General features: G+C 40.9%; 2 protein-coding genes across 6 annotated transcripts in view; both read left to right on the top strand.

Moving 5' to 3' along the window:
- xpr1a (xenotropic and polytropic retrovirus receptor 1a) overlaps positions 1-11,170 on the top strand; it is a 160,888-nt gene extending 149,718 nt beyond the window's left edge. For all 4 annotated transcript variants that reach the window (XM_069194341.1, XM_069194342.1, XM_069194340.1 and 1 more), the window contains one exon: positions 450-11,170. In XM_069194341.1, coding sequence (XP_069050442.1) covers positions 450-510 — 61 coding nt within the window. In that variant the 3' untranslated portion in view covers positions 511-11,170. The remainder of the gene's footprint in view (positions 1-449) is intronic.
- A 6,064-nt stretch (positions 11,171-17,234) lies between these two features.
- The window catches only part of osbpl9 (oxysterol binding protein-like 9), a 66,653-nt gene continuing 63,348 nt past the window's right edge, over positions 17,235-20,539 (top strand). For both annotated transcript variants that reach the window (XM_006635049.3, XM_006635048.3), the window contains exon 1: positions 17,235-17,361. In XM_006635049.3, coding sequence (XP_006635112.1) covers positions 17,251-17,361 — 111 coding nt within the window. In that variant the 5' untranslated portion in view covers positions 17,235-17,250. The remainder of the gene's footprint in view (positions 17,362-20,539) is intronic.

Here is a 20,539-nt window from a genome sequence, read left to right as displayed (position 1 = left end):
TGTGCTCGAGAGTGGCCTCCCCATAATGCAGCATTGCCTAGCGTTGCATTACAATAAAACATGTTCTCAAGGACCTCTAGCCATGACCTTTCACGTGCTTTGATTAATTAAGCCACGGTAATGCCTGGCTTGGCTCGGGTCAAGAGCTTTTTCAGCCCAGCTGTTTCTAGAAGCAGCTATTGAAATGACTTTCCAGAGCTTGCAGCCAGGAATGGAAGTAGAGCATGCTGATTTGGCACCCTTAATTGTTCCTAACTAATGAATATATTTTCAAACATTAAAAGTCTTCCTGAGGCCTGCACCTCCATTGATGTTGTATCATTAGTGCTGGCAAACTCCAGCTGAGCTCCCAGTGGCTTCATCATGTGGTTGATCTAAATGATTTTTCCTTCACTCATCTTCACGTTGACATTTGATGACCAAGCGCTCCTGACTTCTCTCTCCTGCAGGTCAAAGACACGAGACACCAAGGTCTTAATAGAAGACACCGATGATGAAGCCTACACCTGAAGCCTGGGCTTTCTGCTCACAGCCTGAGGACCCGCGCCTCTCTCCAGCTTTCCAGTCAGTCTGCCACAGAGCTGCCTCAGCGCACTTTCCACACACACACAGACAGACACAATCTCTTGGGGTTTCACTCTAAACTTTGGTTTTGTACATCAGTTTTCCTTTTTTTTATTTGTTTCTTTGTTCGTTTTGAGTTTGTCGCCAATAAGTTGAAGATACATTCAATCAAAGACTGTTTACAAACGTTTATATATATATGTATATCAGGATCAACAGGAAAAAAGAAACTAATATAAATAATACTAAACAAGAGCAAGGACTCAGCACTGGACAATAAACAAAGCTAATTCAGACACTCGGCTCGGGCCAGTTTCAGCTGGTTCCAACTGGTTTTTACTTATGTCTTTCTTTTTTCTTTTTGTCATTAAGTTGTTTAAGTCAGTGTATGGCCCTGGGTGCACTTGCAGGAAAAGTGCACGCAATATCTAAGAGAAAAACAAGCAAACAAAAAAAAAACCTACTGTTCTCCATTGGTGAAGTTTTTTTGTTTTTATTTTTAGTGTATTATTCTGATGTCAATGTATTGTTTTTTTCTGCATTATTTATGAAAAGAAGAATGGTTTGAGTTCTGTGCAATGATGCTGATGTACTGGTTTAAGTGGCAGGGGTGTAAAGTCCTTGTGGGGCATTGCAATGCTTTCTGACAGTGGGCCCTTTCTTTAGCTGTTTAAAAACCTTGAGGTGGCCTTGCTCAAGTCTGGTCCCCGAGTAGCTCCTACTTGCGCTGGTGTGTTAGAGTCACGTAAGCCAGAAGAAGGTTCTGATGCTCAGGTACTGATCTGGGCAGCCGGTGTTGGTGTTAGTGGTGATGTTGTCAAGGTCCTGAATAAGATCCTACACTTGAGTTTTCTCTCTAGTCAACCATGAAAGTTCAAAAAATTCTGAATGAGAGTTTTACAGTTTTGATGCTATTATTTCTTTAATAGCTCAATCTGTAAATTAAGAATGAAAATTGAAGGCCCCTTTTGTTTCTCAGTGATTAAAAAACAAACAGGGCCAGAGAAAACCAGACACTTTTGAGCACAATGTTTTTATTACCGAAAACAAACAACAATTGGTGGTAGTTAAAATCGGGGTCTTGGTTAGGGTCAGTCCACAGGTGTTTTCTATTGCCAGAAGCATTAAATTTTTTAAAGAAAACTTTTTTGATGTGAAAAAGTAATGTAATACCACAATTTACTCCGTTTTCATTTGCTTCCTAACTGTAAATGCTGTCAGACAGCTGCACTAGTTCTCTTTGTCAGTGTGCAATCTGCAGTTTGAGACAGACCATAGCAAGGTCTCCGGCTCTGGTCCTGCAGAGATACAGTGTCTTCTAGTTGTTTCCTAATCCAAACGAAAATACCTAGAGTGAATCAGTTATCAATTTAATTCACAAAGATTAATGATAAGATCCATATAACACCTGAAATTGTAGAACCAGGACTAGGGACTTAACTGAAGGCCAAGCCAAATACTGTAGGAAAAGAATTAGACTGTGGCGTCATGAAGCCAGAGAGCTTAGCTTCGGTGTTAAAGCTTCGTTTCTTTGTACTGCTAGGACCACCAAAGTATGATGTAGCACGCATCCAAATGAAAGTTAATAACCCAAATAATAAATTCAGCTAATTAGAAACTCAAATAAAAGATTAGCTAAATGCATCAGGTTAAGAAGTAATTTCAGATGGATAAGTGTCTTACTTAATCTATTAGTTTTTATTAAGCTTTTTTGGTATTGCATGAACCCAAAAGATGACAGTATCTGAATGAATCAGGCTTCCCTGTAATGGAAAAAAAAACAATCCTACAGACAAATTCACAGAGATGAATGGCAGTAGAAAAGCTGTCTGCCTACTCACAAATTAGGTTACTAGCAAATCTTTTTTGTTTGAAAAAGGTATAGTCTGTTAAATTGTTTCTTCCCTTAAACTTCCTTCAGCAGTCACAAGGTCATCCTGTATGTCGCCACATTACTGCAGTTGCTATCCTATATACAGTAAGTCACAGGTTATATAGGATAGCAACTTATAAAGTGTTCATAAACACATATTGTAGTGTTCATAAACTACATGGACCAAAATTTCACTAGTTTTTATGAGAGGATATTCTCATGTTACGCTTCCATGATCATTTCATTTACAGCCTTTGATACATTCCCCGTCATTTTCATTTTTATGGACTTTTACACACAAACCAGTTGAAGGCTTCCCCAATTTTTCATTTTGTCCCATGTCAGGACACTAACCAAATCTAAACCCAACAAAACCAGACCGTAAGTTAGTTTACTGTATAGCCACCTTCCCAACATGTCTAAACTTTCTGAGTGAACTCATCCCAGTGGCTTTCAGAGATGAGGTTGATACCATCATTAATGTCTGCCCAGGGTAATATAATGAGAAACAGAGGGGGGTGTAGAGAGATACAGATGAGCAGTAAAGGATCGGTGCTTCATTCATATCAGTGTCATGTTCAGGTAAACATCTTTTCACCACAGCTGTTTTAGAGCTTTTTTTTAAAAAAAAAAGGTTGTCCCCATTATGCTTCCAAAAACTAAAAAGGCTTGACTGATGTTTACTGTCATAAATTTTAAAACAGGAGCCTTTTTATTCAAGTTCTTTATACTATTTTTATTTAAATATTTAAATATTTTGCAAGTGACAGAGCGAAGTTCCATTTGTATCTTTAACAGACAAAAAGTGACTATTAAGTACTGGGTGAGGGATAGTTTTCTTGTCTTATTGGTACCAACCCAGCCAATAAAATAGGTGTTTAAACTCACTGAATGAAAAATGCTTAAAGAGCAGTGAAATTTGAAAAGGGCAGAACATGTTATTTCCGTTATCGGAGACTAGAACCCAACGCCATCCTCAAGGATTTTAAATGTGCAGGGGAGGTTTTCAGATGTCAGATCCACGGGCAAGGGGCTGGTTAATGTTGCAATGATACCTGCTCTAAAGAACTGTAGAGAATGTTTTAAACTTGTGAAAACAGGGTGGACTTCAGTTGACGCTTTATTGCACAGTTTATTCAAATGAGCTGTTTTTGTCCACTTAGTCTAGGAAACGAATGTGCATTTGTGAGATGAATACCTTTCAATTGTTTTCAAGACAATTTTGTTTTCTTTGATATTTCTCTGGAATGGTCAATGCAAAGGACTCCTTAGTGCTCCCAGAAATCTCTCAGGCCAGGCGTTTGAAAGATGGACATGGGCTCTAGAAGTAAACAGGAAGGAAAGAGCGCACTGCCTTTATAACCTTTATCCCCATGCGACAAGAGACCCAGAAGATGACTCAGCAGTCTTCCTGTGGGTGAATTCTCTGAGATCAGGCTGTGTACCCCTAGAAAGTGATGAGTCAGACGTGAACTACCATTAAATACAGGTATTCCACAGGGTATAACTGATCTTGATGTCACATACCCAGACATCTGACAGGCACAATAAGCATGCTTGTGTGTTCTAGAACAGAGAGTGATGGAGCTATAAGGATAGTTGGAAAGTCAGAAATTCATACTAACAAGAATTGATTGTCCCGACAGGGAACTTTGTAAAACCCAACATTTCCACAGCTCACAGCAGTTCCATCTGAGATTCGGATTTCACATCTGGTCTGTACAGTATGCTACAATAACACAGCTGTTGTTTCCCCTTTGCACTTTGGTTTTGCAAAGCACCTTCTATAGAAAAAAAAAAGTTGTGTTCCTGCTTCTGAAAGCCTGCGTGGTTCCCTGTGCTCTGCCAAACCTGAGACAAAAGTGGGTATGTCAGCATTTCCTTCTTGAGTAAGATGCAGTGTTTTCTCTAAACATTTCTTTTTGTAATAAATTTCCATAAATTGTAATGTAAATTGTAAAACTTGTTTTTAAGCACGACTGTGTTATGACTGTATCTGACTCTCAAGGAACATATGGCTGGTCACATCAGTGTTGCTCAACACAGGGAACTCCCCATCAACTCAGTACTTACATACAGTTAGCATCTGAATTTTAATGGTGGTCCGGCAAATGGTCAGTTAAACAACTGAGGACCTGGTTATAGCAAAATATTGAGTGGATTGCAAAGGGATTGGGATTGACATCTGGGATTGCCTTGATCAGTGCATTTCGGTATAACCAATGATATCAGAAGGCTTCACAGTGAAGCCTTATCTGATCTAATAATTGTCCACAGATTTTCAACCACCTTATGGGTAAGACCTGAAATACTATGAAGAAAAGGATCACAGCAACCAAGTCTGTTGTTCAGGAATGGCCAGCATTGTTCCATTCAACTGATTCAAGACAGACTTTTGTTGTACAATTTTAAAGCACCATAATCCTAATAGTAATTACAATATTACAGACATGTTTTTGGAAAATATTTGGAAAAGGAGGAAAAGGCAAAAAAAATGTCAAATGACCACTTCCTTTAAGGGTCTTAAATGATCTATTCCATATTTGCTTCTAATATCACAACACCGTAATTAGCCATGCTTGATAATCTATAATAGTGTAGTGCTTGGTTTACAGTGCAAACTACAGATCTGTGGGCTCCCATGATCCCACATCATTATTAAGGAAGAAGACAGCCTAGAATTGTTTTGAGTCATACGGACTTGTACCACGCTGTGGCCTATGGGGTGTCTTTCCTTCTTGACAGCATGGGCTGATCTTCTGGAAAAGTGAATACTATAAACCTCTGCAGCTGTGCTGGGTCCAGTGCGTGCGCTTTAGAAGTTGATAGTAAAGCTGATCAGCAGTGGGATTGGGGGTGTTGTTGAGAGGGCAACCAACTCATTCACCCCTCAGAGTCAGATTGACTAGTCCCCACTCGTGTCATTGCTGTGCTACTGGAGTAATGAAGTGGGGAGTGATCGAATCACTGCCATGCACACTTTTGTTCTCCTGGGATTCTCCTACACATGTGTTTTTTGTTCTTTTATCAATGGAGAATGGAAACTGCAACTACTTTCCTTTCTTGTTTGGTGATTTCTGTATACATAGTCTGGTGAAGGTTTACATTTAAAACTTTTGCCAGTTTTAGTGACGTAATGACCAATTCTTAGTTATCCGAGCTTGAACATTTGCACAAATACTCACTGGTGCACAAGCATTTGCGATATGGTCAAAATTGAATAGAGAAACCCAGGTGCCTTCCTGCATGTACCTCTGAGAACCTTACCGTACTTTCACACATGGGTTGTTTTCAGGATGGAAATGTTCTGTGTCATAACAGGATTCTGAAAAGAAAAGAGATCAGTTCACTCATCAGGAAAGAGCTGCAGGGCTTCGGAAATAGATTGTGTGAACTCAAGTGGATCAGCATGATCCTAACAGGACGTAAAAGCCTTTAAGAATGTGGCCTTCTTTCTTAAAAGAGATGCTTTTACCAAATTCCTAAAGCTCAGGCTCTTGGCACTGGAGACTCCTTGTTTTTTGGTTTCCATCATGTACAGTATTAGTTAACTTAATTTATCCCCATTAATTGAGCCCTTCTAACCCTTTTTAACTCGTAAACTGTGTGACAGAGGTAGAATGTAGTGTCATCACCTGTAAAAAATGCTGGGTTTCAAAAACTTCCAAGACTCTAGGCTTGAAGTCTTTTGTTTGAAAGAGTAGGTGTCTGCTGAGGTACACTCTTGTACTTTCCGTTCTGAATCTGTGCAGTTACTTCACTGTCACGACTCATGCATGCGCAGAAAGGCAGTTTGTTTAGAAAAAAGCAAAACAATGATGAACAGTAGGTCCCCCATGTGTTGTCACATGTGGATCACCACCAAAACTTAGTGCAGATTCAGAAATCTAGTTTGGCGCAGGGAATAATGTGCACATGCGTTCCGATTCTGTAAAGTCCATGAAAGACAAAAACCTTAAATGCCTGTTAACATCTGTCAAAGAGTTTGAGATGCCCCTACAGAGCGACAGGTTCTGGACTGGTGTCTCCCTGCACAAGCTGTGATGGCAAGTGGGGCACTGGTCAGTCTGAGTCTGCCTGTAGGACTAGCTCTTGTGTAGTCGGTGCTGCGCCATGGCCCAGCTATAGAGGTCAAAGTGTTGTCAGGAGGCTCTCTGGAAACCCCATCTGCCTCTTGAGTCCAAGTCCTGGACCACACACTTTCCTCTTCACCATGTGTATCCAGGACTTTGTTGCTCAAGAAAAGGAAAAATAAGTTTCTTGAGCGTTGAATCCATTCTGAATTTTACATAAGAGTTATTAATAAACCTTAAGGTTTGAACCGTTGTAGTTTTCACTTTCCATGAGGTCGTCTCATCGTGCATTGATGTTTGAACAGCAGATTGTAACTGCTTACAGCGGCGTTTATTTCCCCTTGAAAGACGAGCTCTGTTGCCTAATCTTTGTAAAGAGATCTGATTACCTTTAATTAGTACTCAATCAGAAATGCTAATCTTTTTGGAAAACAAGGTTTTTATTTTTTTGTTGCACAGAAATGGGTTGAAGCACCCGTCTTGGGAATCCAAACAGGAATGTGGGTGGTAAATTTAAGGCAAATGTGTGATCATTTAAATTGTGAAAGTGCTGTTCAGCTTGCAGTCATGTTTCAAAAACAAACAAAAGCACTTTGGATGGCACCATATTCCAGGCAGTGCAGAGAGCCTCGTATTTTAATGTCAAAGCTATTGCTCCGTAGTGATCTGGTACTCAACCTTTGATTTTTGCTGATCATTATTTCAGAAAAAAACGTTCTCCCATTTTCTAACTACAATATTTAATAGTGTTATAACTGACAACTGGCGTCCTAATGGCTTATATAACAGACGTGTATTGTGTTCCACCAGCTGCCTCGCCATTTCAGCCTGCCTGTGTACGAATCAGGCACTCAAACTGAAAGGCAGGTAGGAGGAAGAGTAACATTTCCATACAGGGTAGAACTGAAATCGATCGCTCAGGAAAAATATAGTAGAAGTTTAAACATCAAGAAGATTTCCAGCACAAATGTTTAAGAATGTAATAAATGGGGCACTTTGGTGGTATTGTATAAGTTCTTCTGTAGAAGCTACTGGATAATGTGTGCATCTAAGCTCTGTGCACAGCTTGCTTTCATTCCTGCTGACAGCCTGTGCCATCCAACTGAGAGATGAAGGGCAGTCTCAAGCATTGAATTTCTTCTTCCCCCCCTTGGACAGGCCATGCCTGGCCCTGGTGGTGTGTGGCTCATGGAGGACTGCGTCGTGTAGGTAGGCATAAACCGAAAATACTGTTCTTGATTTAAGGGGTTTCCATTGTAGCGGGTGACCTTTGAAAGCACAGATTTACATTCGCACAGAGAGTTGCCTGTACACTCCTCCAGTGAGCCAATCATCTAAACTTTTTGGGGAAGTAAGAAATAAAATAGCAGCCACCAAGAAGCAGAGAGGATATGATTCTCTGACCATCACCAAACAAGGCTCAAAGGACTGCTGAATGGAAGACCACAGCAGATTTTGGCCTTGATGTTGTCTGTGGCCGACTATATTCTGTAATGTCCTGATCTGACTGAAGCTCCTGCAAAAATAATTCAACTTCAAGACCGACCCATATAATTTTCCATCCCATGTAAAATGAGGAGCATTACTGCTATGGGAGTTTATAACCATAACTGCAATTTCCTGATATCTTTAGTGCCACAAAAGCTCTTCTGAAGTGTGCTTCTCTTACAATCTACTTTTCTGGGTTCTCTGTCAGAACAGACTGGGCAAAATTGGGGGTAATGTAGTCATCCATTGAACCTCAGTTTTACACATCTCTGCTAACGAGTGCTGCAAATACTGGTTGCTCCTTCACAGAACTAGAGGACATAAATATTACAGTTCCATTTGGTATTTTATTTACATTATTCATTAACATTTGTGATCAAAAGTTAATATTTTGATCAAAATGAGCCCATTAGCTTGGAAATAATTCTTAATTTATTTTATTGTTTTTTTCAACTGTAATCACCCCTGAAATGCATGAAGAGACCTGAGACCTTCCTCGTTCCCCCACTGCAGAGGAGATGCTGGGGTAACGAGAAAGTGAACGTGTGCTCACACAGAGGAGCGACCACAACACAGCGTGACACTATACATCCAGACGTGTTCACTGGGAGACTGGGGGAGTTTCCATTGATTAATGAGATGAGACATCTGTCACTCTCTTTAGGGTGATGCACGTGAAATGCCCATCTCTGATAGTGTGGGGAAAAAAGTTCTCTGTGAGAAACTACCGCTGTACAATCGGTTCCATTAAGCACCTGACTGTGAGGGTCAGAATCCAAAAAGACGCTTGTGTTGATGTTAAAAGCTGGTTCTTTTGAACTTGGAACAGGGGACCGTGAGGAGGGCTGATGTAAAGAACTAGTCAGGGGTCTTCCTCTTCATTCAGCCACTGCAAAGTTTAGTCCACTATCTTGTCCTCACTACTCACAATTAAGGTGCTATCCAGGCTCTTTCCTACTGGGAGAGCTCTTGCCAGCCTTTTACAGTCCCCTGCTTCCTGCAGAGACCGGCTTTTCTGTGGCTAAGGTTTCAGATTGCATCACAAGCAGAAAACAGAAGGAAATGAAGGGACATTTCAGTTTCTTGTCTTCTTCCAGACATTATCTGCAGTTATAGTAGCTCTTGACAACTCAGCATTTTGAAAGTTCCTCTTTTCTATAGGTTCTGTCTTGATATGTGTTTTTGTTTCCCTTAGTTGCTGTAGTGTTCTCTGTTACCGGGGTCATGAACAACTGATATCTGCCTTTGTCTAAATAATGTCTGCTTTTCTCATAACTACCTGAGCAGATATTAGACTTTACAATCTTACTTACCTAAGCTGGAAACAGAATTTGTTAAACCTGCGAGCACAATCTTTGGGCTTTACTCTTGAAAGCAGGTGACCCTCGGCAGAGTTCTGCTGTAGGGGCGTCTGGCTCTTCAAAGGAAGTTTAACTGTACTCAGTTCTGTGTTGCTGTCCACTCTCTCTTCTTCTTCTTCTGTATCACACCTGTGGCTATGTGTGCTTCTTCATTCTGTCACAGAATAGGTACATATCGTGATCAGCTCATGTTCGCCAGCATCGCCGTTTTCTCTGGCAACAGTGGCTGTGCTGTTAAGATGACAAAAGGGGGCCAAGGAGCTGCTTTTCAAAGAAAACATTCCTCATCTTGCACATGTTGGGAATGTAAAAGAGAAAGAAAAGGCGTGAAGGAGAGTTGGCACAAGCATTGTCAGGCACTGCTTCAGCTACCACGTACTGTACCAGACCTCAGCTCACAGCATCACAGCTGTCATTCCTGGACTCTATCGACATCGAGCAGTTTGCGAAAGTGGAGATACAGGTGTAGCTCAGGTATCCACAAACCCAGGAAAAGCAAGCTATAGCAATTGAAAAAATACTTACCTCATGTAGTTGCATAAACAAATATTGACTGGCTGACTTGTGAATTTAATTGGACATTGTCTCCTCCTTATGCGGATGAACAAGATTAGGTATTACAGGTAGTTGCATCTGAAGCCATATTAATTGCTATTTAGCAACTAATGAATAACATTGGGCAAAAGGGTGACATAGTAGTGTGCATCCATTGGCCAGGCCACCAAAGAACTAAGTAACTCTTACAATCCTAAGGACTCCTGTAATTTCTTTGACACCTGCTGTGTTACTCTGCGTTACCCCACTTTTAAGGTAAAAAAAAAGAACTTGGCTCCTACTTGTGACAACAGCACAGCCGGAGCTTTTCATAATTGCTTTGCCAATGTCTCACCAGCATGCTGCGTTGTACAATTGAACTTTTTCCATTTTCCATTTTATTTTAAGTCAACTTTAAAGAAGAAAAAAGCAGTATTTTAGCGGATAAGGAGCAATCCTGATAGTTTCACGAACCTGCACTCTTTCTAGTGTATAAAACCTGTCGAGTCCGGTGTGTGGAAAAATGAATCCACGTGATTTTGGAATGTGATTGGTCTTTCTCGTTGGTGCTTCTTTAGTTTCCTGTTCATCAGCTTTGCGTGCTCCTTCATCTGCAGGGCTTGTGTTGCCAGAGGTGGGTGGGGGCATGCCCCAAAGTCCACCAGAAAGACTAAGGTGCTGACAGAAATAAAAGTTAAGGTGGAAACTTTTTGGAGGCAGATCTCAAATGCTGTAGATTTAATAGAAAAAATACTGACTCGATAGGGTCAGACGCTACTCCTCAAGCTTGGAGTTTGAGGAGAGCCATTTTTTGTAAAGTGTTTTTGTAAGCCAAAAGACTTGAATACGCAAGCCCTGACATCTGTTTTTCTTACAGGGAGTAAAAACCGAACCCTATTATTTGCTAATTAACTGCTTGCTCTATCCATGATGTAAAATGCTAGATATCTCTCTTCTCTTTTCTCTTTCTCGATGTGTTGTATCCTTTCTTTCTAGTTAGGCAACTGTGACAGTGTCCGTAGCTTATAGATGGCTGTAATTAAAAACAAAAAGGAAAAAAAAAACTTATGTGGTTATGTGTTTAAACAACGGAAAAAAAATGAAAAGCAAATGAAAAGCAAAGTCTTAAAGTCCCCTTTTTACAACTAGTTTGTGAATGTTGAGTGTATTGCGCTGTACTATGATGGTTTTACTGATGGTCTAATTTGTATTTCTGTATACACTGGTGATCCTGTAATATTTGGGTTTTATAAACCACGCTTATTTTTAAAAGTGTAGCACTGGGTCTGGGCTGTTTATTCTGTTTTTATACACTGTGAATGAGTTGATGTCACCGTCATTTTCACTGTCACACAAACGTGTCACAGGCGCCCTCTGTAGTTCACCTTGTAGAACTACAGTCCTTTCCCCTTCTAACCTGTATAATTGGGTTGCATCATCTGAACCTTTGAAATCTTTACTTTATCTAAATTCTTAATTCAGTGGTTATTATCGGCATGTTTCTTTTTGAAATGAAAGATATGCAGTAAAGTGCTCCCATGTAGTGATTTGCTCCACTCATAGGCTGGTGGGGTTCCACTCCTGTTCCTGGAGAGCTGCAGTCCTTTCACATAGTTAAAGGAGTTTTACATCACTGGCCAAAGATCAGCTCCACAATTGGTTCAGTCAAGCAATTAAAAGAAGGAGGAAGTGGAAACTGTAAGGTCCTGTGCCTTCAGAGAAGCAACAAGATTAAAGGCACAGTATTGTTTCTCCATCAGTGCAGTCAGAATGTCACTGTTTAAAATCCATAAATAATTAAAGGCATTACATATCTTTAGATAAAGTATCTTAAAACCCTTTTTGTATGGTTGGGAGAGTTTTGTGAAATTTGTGAAAGCTGGGAAGAGTTTTCTTGTTAACTAAAAGTATTTAGGCATTTAAGACATACTGCAGCATGTTAGAAGGCATAAAACATTAGAGGGATATGAAAGATGTTTTTTAATATAAATCAATTCACAGTAGATTATACATTACATTATGATAATACAGTAGATCAATACATCTTTTGTTCTGCAAATACAGCTCATTTTCATGATGATTTTTGAATCCAGAAAACTGCAGAGTTCTTCAAAAGGTTGGTTAAATAAATCGTGATTATGCCAAACTTCTAATTTCATACAACGTGTTGAGAAACCCAGGTAATCTTTAGCAGTGATGGTGACCATAAAACAACAGTAGTCACCTTCAGAAAATTCAAATAAAAACTTTCCACATCAATGTATATATATATTATGAAGGTTTCATAAGCTGTCAACCATTGGTCTGTCTATCCTTAAAAAGTAGTGTAGCTCCAGAGCTATGGGTCTCCCATCATTTCACCTCTTATATTTCACCTCTTACCACTTCTCAGAGTCTCTTGATGTTTTTCTTTCTCAATTTCCTCTCACCAGCTCACCTCTCAATTAGGAACTACAACTGTATGGCGGGCTTTTCTACAAAGGTTACAAAGAGAACAGGCCATTCAGAACATCTTTTCTAGTCGAGAATAAATCCCAGCTTCACATGCAGCTTTCCACGTTTTGGAGATTCTATTTCAAAACCTGTTAAGGAACTTTACTGTGGACCCCCACCACAGCAAGCTTCTACTTCCACTTCTGAATCATGTTCTCACAAGTTATTTACAAGTGGTTTATTTGCAGATGCTGCTTTGTGAACCGAGTGCAGTTCATGAATGCTCTGAAATAACTCGATCCACTGCTGAATTTATTTTAATCAAACCAAGACTGTCTAAGAGAAAGTCTTTGCCATTTTCCGAAATGAACCAAATTCAGTTTTGGCAAAACCTATAGTTCTTTTAATGGTAGTCCTTACATTTATATAGCACTTTTCTGGACACTCCATTCAAAGTGCTTTACAGGTAATGGGGACTCCCCTCCACCACCACCAATGTGCAGCCCCACACGGACAATGTGCCTGTACGCTCGGCACACACCAGCTGTCAGTGGGGAGGAGAACAGAGTGATGAAGCCTATTCAGAGATGGGGATTATTAGGAGGCCATGATTAAGAAAGACTGAGTGGAAAATTGGCCAGGACATCGGAGTAACATCACTACTCTTCAAGTAACTCCCCGGAATTATTAATGACCTCGGAGAGTCTGGACCTCAATTTTGTTTCTTTATTGTGCCTTTTTACAGTATAGTGTCCCTATTACTATACTGAGGCCTTAGGACCCACACATACAGCAGGGTGAGCACCCCCTGCTAGCCCCACTAACACCTCTTCCAGCAACAACCTTAGCTTTCCCTGGAGGTCTCCTATCCTCCTATCCAGGTACTGGCCAGGCTCACACCTGTTGAGATTTAGTATGTTGCCAGTTGTGAGTTGCAGGGTGATATGGCTGCTGGCAATAATCCTTTATTTAACCTGATAAGTGGTATGAAAAATATTTTCAATAACAAACTGGAGAAATGGTGGCATTATCGCACAGTGGTTAGCAATGCTGGGGTTCAATTCAGGATCTGGGGTGCTATCTGTGTGAAGTTTGTATGTTCTCCCCGTGTCTCCAGGTGCCCACGTCTCCTTCCGCACTCCAAAGACACACTGGTAGGTTAAGTGGCTCCTTGGAAAACTGGGGAAATTGGCCATTGTGTGAGTGTGTGTGTATGTGTGTTTGTGCCCTGTGATGGACTGGTGTGGATGTTCCTGTCCAGGTAAGATGTTTGTACGCATGTGGTTCCAAGTGAGTCAAGCAGTGAAGAACATAATCATTACACAGCGGTAACTATCAAACACATTTCAGATAAAAGCAGTAACACTGTTTATTACAATTAATTCTATGTTGCCCTACATAGATGCTGGACAGATACAGCATCTTCTGGCTACAGTCCTGTACAGTCTAGGAATGGCATACTTCTTCTGTTATCTGCAGAAATATGGTTAGTTCAGCCTGAACTTGAAGATGTTTTATAATCTGTGAGGACTATGTCCCGCTGCCTCCTGTGGCCTTACAGGCATTCACACCTTGTTTCCACTTTTCCACCTGTCTCCCCTTGTTCATGTTTCTCTCCTGATTCCATAGTACTGACATCAGTCACTCATCAGTGCACTTGGGGATTCTGGATGTTTTAATCCCTTATAGCCTTCTGTGTTCAAGACTAAAATGGTTTAATTCTGTAAGGCTATAGGTAATGAACATGGATTTGAGCCCAGGCGATGTATCCGGTTGCTCTTCACTAACCAGTTCCAGAGCAGCAATATCTTTCACATCAAAAGTGATTGAATTACAGCTATAAAATGAATTTCCTTTAGGCGCATAGTCCTGACTTTGCCAAAGCCCATGTCAGGAACCCAGAATTCCAGACATTGCTGAAATGTCTAATCTACAGGGTTTGGATTGGACCCTGGTTGAAAAGGGGAAACCGTTATAGTTTTACTTTTGGGAATAGTGGAGTGTATCAGGGTATGTAAGCCCCTGTTCTGAGGAGCTAGTGTCACTGGTTTGAGGGCTGCCACCTAGTGGTTGTTTGGTTCATGGCTGCGCGAACAACGCAATTCAGCAACAATTCTGGTTCTGGAAGCAAAACTTCATTACATTACATCACTTTATTAGCCCTATACAATTTCTTGCATTAGGAATTAATCTTTTCACATACCCCAGCTTGCTCTCCATGAGACACAGACACACAGACAGGGAGAGAAGCTTGGGGTCAGAGCACAGAGTCGGCCATTGTACAGCGCCCCTGGAGCAGTTGGTGTTAGGGGCCTTGCTCAGGGGCCCAACGGAGTAGGATTCCTCTGCCAGCTGCAGGATTTGAACCGGCAACCTTCCAGCCACAGGCGTAGATCCTTAGCCACAGAGCCACTGCGCCGCCCTTCATGAAGCTCCTACACTTAACAATAATTAATTGTAATAAAATGGTGGGGGGGGTAAAGTTACAAACTAAGAAGTATCAAATCCATTTCAGTCCAGATAAAGAGGGCATACCAAGTGTTACACAGCACATGATTTCTTGGTCCTCCACTACAGGATGGTAATGGTAACAGTCACATTCACTACTTTTAAGTACCAATAGTTACAGATGTGTGAGAATCATAGTCCTACCTTCTATAGACATGGAAACTCAAAACACTGCCCATCAACTGAAGTTCAATCACTGGAAAAAGTAAGGACTGCCAAAGTCAGGACTGCATTTTTCTCTAAAAAGTATTAAACAAATGGTAACCCTTTTCCCTATTTAAAATAATGCAGCATTAACAAACTGGGACATTTAACTTACTCTGGAATCAGTATTTCCAGACATATAACACAACAGTCCCATACTGAAGGCCCTAGGGTTGGTCTCTGATCTGTAGTCCTGTATATCTGTATATAAAGGAGGAAACATTTTCTTAGGACTAATTGCTCCTTTGGATTTCTTCACTCTTCTTCTTCTCTCCTCCATATTACCTGTTCCTGCTTCTGAATGCCCTTGTTATCCTGTCTTGGTGATGACTGTGCCTATGTCTCATACACCTGACTTCATTTTAATGCTATTGGTTTCATTTTTTTACTATTATTATTACAACTATTCGACTAAGATTACTTCTTTAGGGACAATCTAATAAAGACATCTGTGCAAACATCCCACTGCTGCCCATTGATTTACTTTGAAAGAATCTAAACTCCAACCTGAAAGAACTTTATATTTATTCACAAGTTCACCAAGGGACTATTTAAAAATAGACAAAGAGAGAATCAAAGAGTCATCATTTCATTGCCACATAAACAGAACATGGGAAAGGTTACACACAAGGGGAGGTCATTTGATCTACAGTATCCTGTTTGGTAGCTTATTGATCCAAGGATCAATGCAACCATTTTGTGAAAGAAGACACGGTATGGGTTTAGGTAACATGACCTGCCACATACCCCCACAACTCTTTGTGTAAAGAAGTGCTTCCTGTTCTCAGATTCAAAATCACTTTCAAGTAGTTTCCACTTCCGACCTCCAGAGAGAACTATTATCCTTTACACATCAATTATGATTTCTTTAAAAAAGTGAGATTCAAAGGACACAATGGGAAGAAGCTGAACTTTAGCATCACAGTCCTATTACACAAATTAACCAATTAGAATGTCATACAGCTAAGGACATTTGGAAGCCAGGTGCTTGTGATGGCTGGGATTCTGCTTTCCCTCGTACAATGTTGGATCTTGACCAACTGCCTGAACCAACCCCTCTACATGACACGTCCGGGTCTCTCATCACCAGAGAGTTCTATACTGCTCAGGTTTCAAGAGCACAAAGCCAAGTTCTGCAACAGGCCCACTGCCTGCTGTTTCTGCGGGGCACAATTTGAGTTTAATTCCTGCTAAGAGTCCTTAAGATTGATAAAGTCAGCTGGCATCACCCTGGAAACCAATTACAGAAACCAGAAACCAGGTTTAAAAATGGACAGAGACCAGGTGGTGCCCATGACAGGAGGCACTACTGCACGCTGAGAGAAGTGGATGTATGGAACAAATCATGGGGACCACACTCCTGCTACAGATGTATTGGAGTCTTTTGTGAACCACCATTTCTTTTAGAATTTCACATCGACTTTCAAAGAGTTCTTATTTAAACATAGACAAACTATGGTCAGACGTTCAAATAACAAAATCCTAAGCCCTTTGTCTTGTGTCAAGTTTGTTGAGTCAGACAAACATTCCATCATCAGCTTCTCCGCTGGTATGCTAATATAATATTGTTTTTTTCTTTTTCATTTTATCTGTGCTTTATTGAAACATGTCTAAAACGTTACTTAGATACTTGAAAAACAAAAACAAAATCATTCCACCGGAATCTGTGATCATTGCTAACAAATGATTGAAGAGTTATCTCTATTTAAAAGAGCGAGTCAGGCTGTAGTTCATAGCTTGAGAACTATATACGACATATTTATAATACTATATTCTATTTACACTGAATTGTGAAAAAGGCTGCTCTTGATGAATCCTTAATTAAATTAAATTTTGATCGCTGCAAAGATCGCTATTTTTTAGGATTATCACTTTTCCGCAAGGCCAGTGCTTAATAAAATACAAACTGTGCAGAAAACATATCGGTGAAAATATGTCTAAATTGAATCTCTAATAGTCAAGACTTGTGATTATCCGGTGTTTGACTATCCTTATTCCTCGTTTATCCGGAGTCGGTCTTGGAACACAACAGGTCGATAATCAAGCGAGCATATTCTACATCCGACCTTATAGCTCGCAGAGCAGAAAGCCGAAACACCAGTAACTGCTTGAGAGTCACGCCCCTCTGATCCACAGTAGTACGCGGTGACGTCATACCCGCCGCTGTCCTCCTATCAAGCCCCGCCCCTTCGAACCTTAGCCAAGTTTAAAGATGGCGTCCATCATGGAAGGGCCGCTGAGTAAATGGACTAACGTCATGAAAGGTTGGCAGTACCGTTGGTTCGTTTTGGACTATAATGCTGGCCTGCTGTCATACTATACGGTATGTGCTGTTACGGAAAATTTTTAAAAAGATGTTGGTTTGCGTTAAGGCTGTGGCGGTCGCGGCTGGCGTTATCGTGAGCGACTGTGTTAGAACTGGCTGGCGGCGGGGGGAGGCCTATTGCCAGGAGTTGGGAATCTCAGCTGGAAAACAGGGGGCGGGGACTGAGAGTGACACTTCGGCTGGCCTATCAGAGCCCGAGCTGCGGAGAAAGTAACGAATAAAGTAGGAGCAGGGGAGGGGCTTAGAGTTAGGGTATGGAGCAGCGCATTACACAAACGATATGCAGATGTCTGCCACTTCCAAGGGTGGTGGCTTGGAGAGTGTTTTCAGAGCTTAATGGAAACGTGTTCGGCCAGAGTCGTGTGGTTTGTGTACAGCATGTGCTTTCAAGCCCCATACCGCAACTGTCACGACCCTCTGTTTGCCTTGTCAGAATGTTTTGCTGCAGGAAGTAGTACAGGTTTGCTGAATAGATGTCTTCTGATAGGAACGCAACGCGGAAACAAGTAACGTGACTCTTGTTTTGCTGGTACAGTAAACACATAGGTAAAGAAAACCTAGAGGAAATTCGTTTCATAAACTTCTGGCTTTTAATTCCCCCTTCCTTAAGACGGTCTCATACGGTTCTTAATGTAGTGCACAGCCCAGAGGAGTGTCTTCATTAGACGCTCGCCCGAGATTTACTGAGTCAGCGTTCCTGTGACATGAGGGAGTCTGCCTAGCACCAGCGTGCTGCAGAATATGGAGTCTTTTATTATTCTGATCATACAGATGCCACCCCCCGACGCGTCTTAAACCACGAAGTCACTAGTGCGTCTGGTGCTAAACTTTAAATATTTCAGCTGTATTCATGTCCTTAAGGTGAGGGTATTTTATTAGTAAAACGAAGTGTTCTGTTGCCTCCAATCTTGACCCCCTTTTCAATCTGCCCTGACAACGATACCCTCCCAATATCATGAACCTGGATACTATCACGATGATTGTATGTTGAATGACTGCTGGAGTTTTTAGAATCTGTTGATGCACAATCCTCTGTCATTGTCACTGACTGTAAAATTCAATACTGGTCTCACCTTATATCTGAGCTCCTGCTTTAAAACTTTTGGAGAGTACTGAAAAATGAACAGAGCTGTTTATAGTCCAAAGTAAAACTTTTAAGTGCAATCAGAACAAAGGTGGATCAGTGTGTTCAAACCAACATGTCTCTATTAAAACAACATTGCACTGCACTTTAAGTTGTAAACATAATAGATACTACTAATGAGTGAATGCTATCAAGAACACCAGGAGTAGATATATAAAACTCAAGCAAAAAACACACATCATGTGAAAGACAGCTCTGACAAGTACATAAGAAGTGAGATATACTACTGCTGATAGAGCTTGGAAATCTTCCTCTTGCTCTAGATGGTGAAATACTTCATTTACATCTCTGCTTGATATGCAGTATCACCAAGAACCACACCACAGAGCAGGTTGCCTAGCTCATATCACCCAGGTGGTTGATTAGTGAATGAAGTGGTATATTTGAAGTGCTTTGAATCCTTTGGGATGAAAAGCACTTTATGAACACAAACAATTCTGAATTAAAGGTGTGGAATTTTCTTGCATGTAGGATAATACGTGATCTTTTATTGTGGTGCAAAAAATGTTTTGGTATAGAATCACAATGCTTTATCTACTTTGTATGTTAAAAAAAAAAGAGAGTACTGTGCAGTTGATAGCAGAATATATCACATGAACAAGTAATAGGTTTATTCCATGCTGAAAAGAGAAGAAAGAAAATGCAACGTTTCGGCCGTGGAGCCTTCTTCAGGACACCTGAAGAAGGCTCTATGAATTCTAGGACACCTGAAGAAGGCTCCACAGCCGAAACGTTGTGTTTTCTTTCTTCTCTTTTCAGCATGGAATAAACCTATTACTTGTTCCTTTGCAGCCTATGCATGCTGACGCAGCTCCCCACCTGAATATATCACGTCTGTTTTTCTGTCGGTACATTTAGTGCATAAGTTTGCAACTTGTGAAATTTGGAAATGCTGTGTAATCAGAATGTTACTGTCAACCTCATAGAGCTTTGTTTAATCTTTAGTCAGGAAGGGAACCTTGTGAACCGTCAAATAAATATTATGGATGAGCAGTCTTTGTGGTTATGCAAAGTTTCATCTGTGTTGGACCAGCAGTGTGTGTGAGGCAAGTTCACCAAGCCCTGTATCTCCTGCAGAAAAAATCAGAACCAGGGCCGGGAGTTTGGGTACAGGGCATCTGTAAAAAACCCTTCCTTTTAATGTCAGAAGTCAATCCAGAACTGGTGCTCCTGACTTCTAAAAAATTCATTTAATAAGATGCTTTGAAATAGTTTTCTAAATACTAGAATAAAAATATACATTTCCAGAGTGTTGGCAGAAGATACCCATTCCTGTTGTTTTACATTTCTGTAAAATGAGCATGATCAATCACAGGTATTCATCTGTTCATGTATAATAGAAGTGCCAGACAAGGAGTGTCCTCCAGGGCTATGGTGGCCTTATGAGTACTTGCAGTCGCTCTGAATTCTAGGTCTAAATATTAATGAGCTCTTGCCTTCAGAGAGTGAACTGTTTTACAACTTCTATTTTCACAATGCTTGCTGCTCACTCTTGTGACCTCCTGTATGCAAAAAGAGGAATTGGGTTGGGAGACTGAGCCAACTGAAAAAGCCATGTTGTGCAGTAAGAGTTAATTAAGTGATGCCAACTGTAGATATTAACAATGTTCTTTCCTTTACACGTTTTTGTATTTTTCTTCTAGAAAGCACACAGAAGAATAGGATCTGTAAAGACCTATGCAATTGTCTGATTCCATCCTGAGCTTGTCTTGATATACCTTATGTTTTAGACTGTGGAATCTTCTTAAAGATACGTCATATATCTAGGAAGAAGATGAGGTGAAAGATCCTGGGTGAGATGCTTATTTTATAAAACTCAAAGTCCTGGGGCCCCGTGAGTAGCCCGGCTGCTGGAGGTGCTTACCTGGGTCAGGTTGAGCTCCACAGTTCAGAGATGGCAGGTTCAAGCCTGCTCAGTTGGCTGAGTGCAGCCGAGAGCAGTGTCGGCCAGGGGTTTCTCAGCAGACATGGAGACCCCCCGTGGCCTCCCTGGGACCTACAGGTGTGAGGTGCTGTCCGTGAGGGATGTGC

Source organism: Lepisosteus oculatus, chromosome 9, assembly GCF_040954835.1.
Source record: "Lepisosteus oculatus isolate fLepOcu1 chromosome 9, fLepOcu1.hap2, whole genome shotgun sequence".
Lineage (NCBI taxonomy): Eukaryota > Metazoa > Chordata > Actinopteri > Semionotiformes > Lepisosteidae > Lepisosteus > Lepisosteus oculatus.
This window is presented reverse-complemented; position numbering and strand designations above follow the sequence as displayed.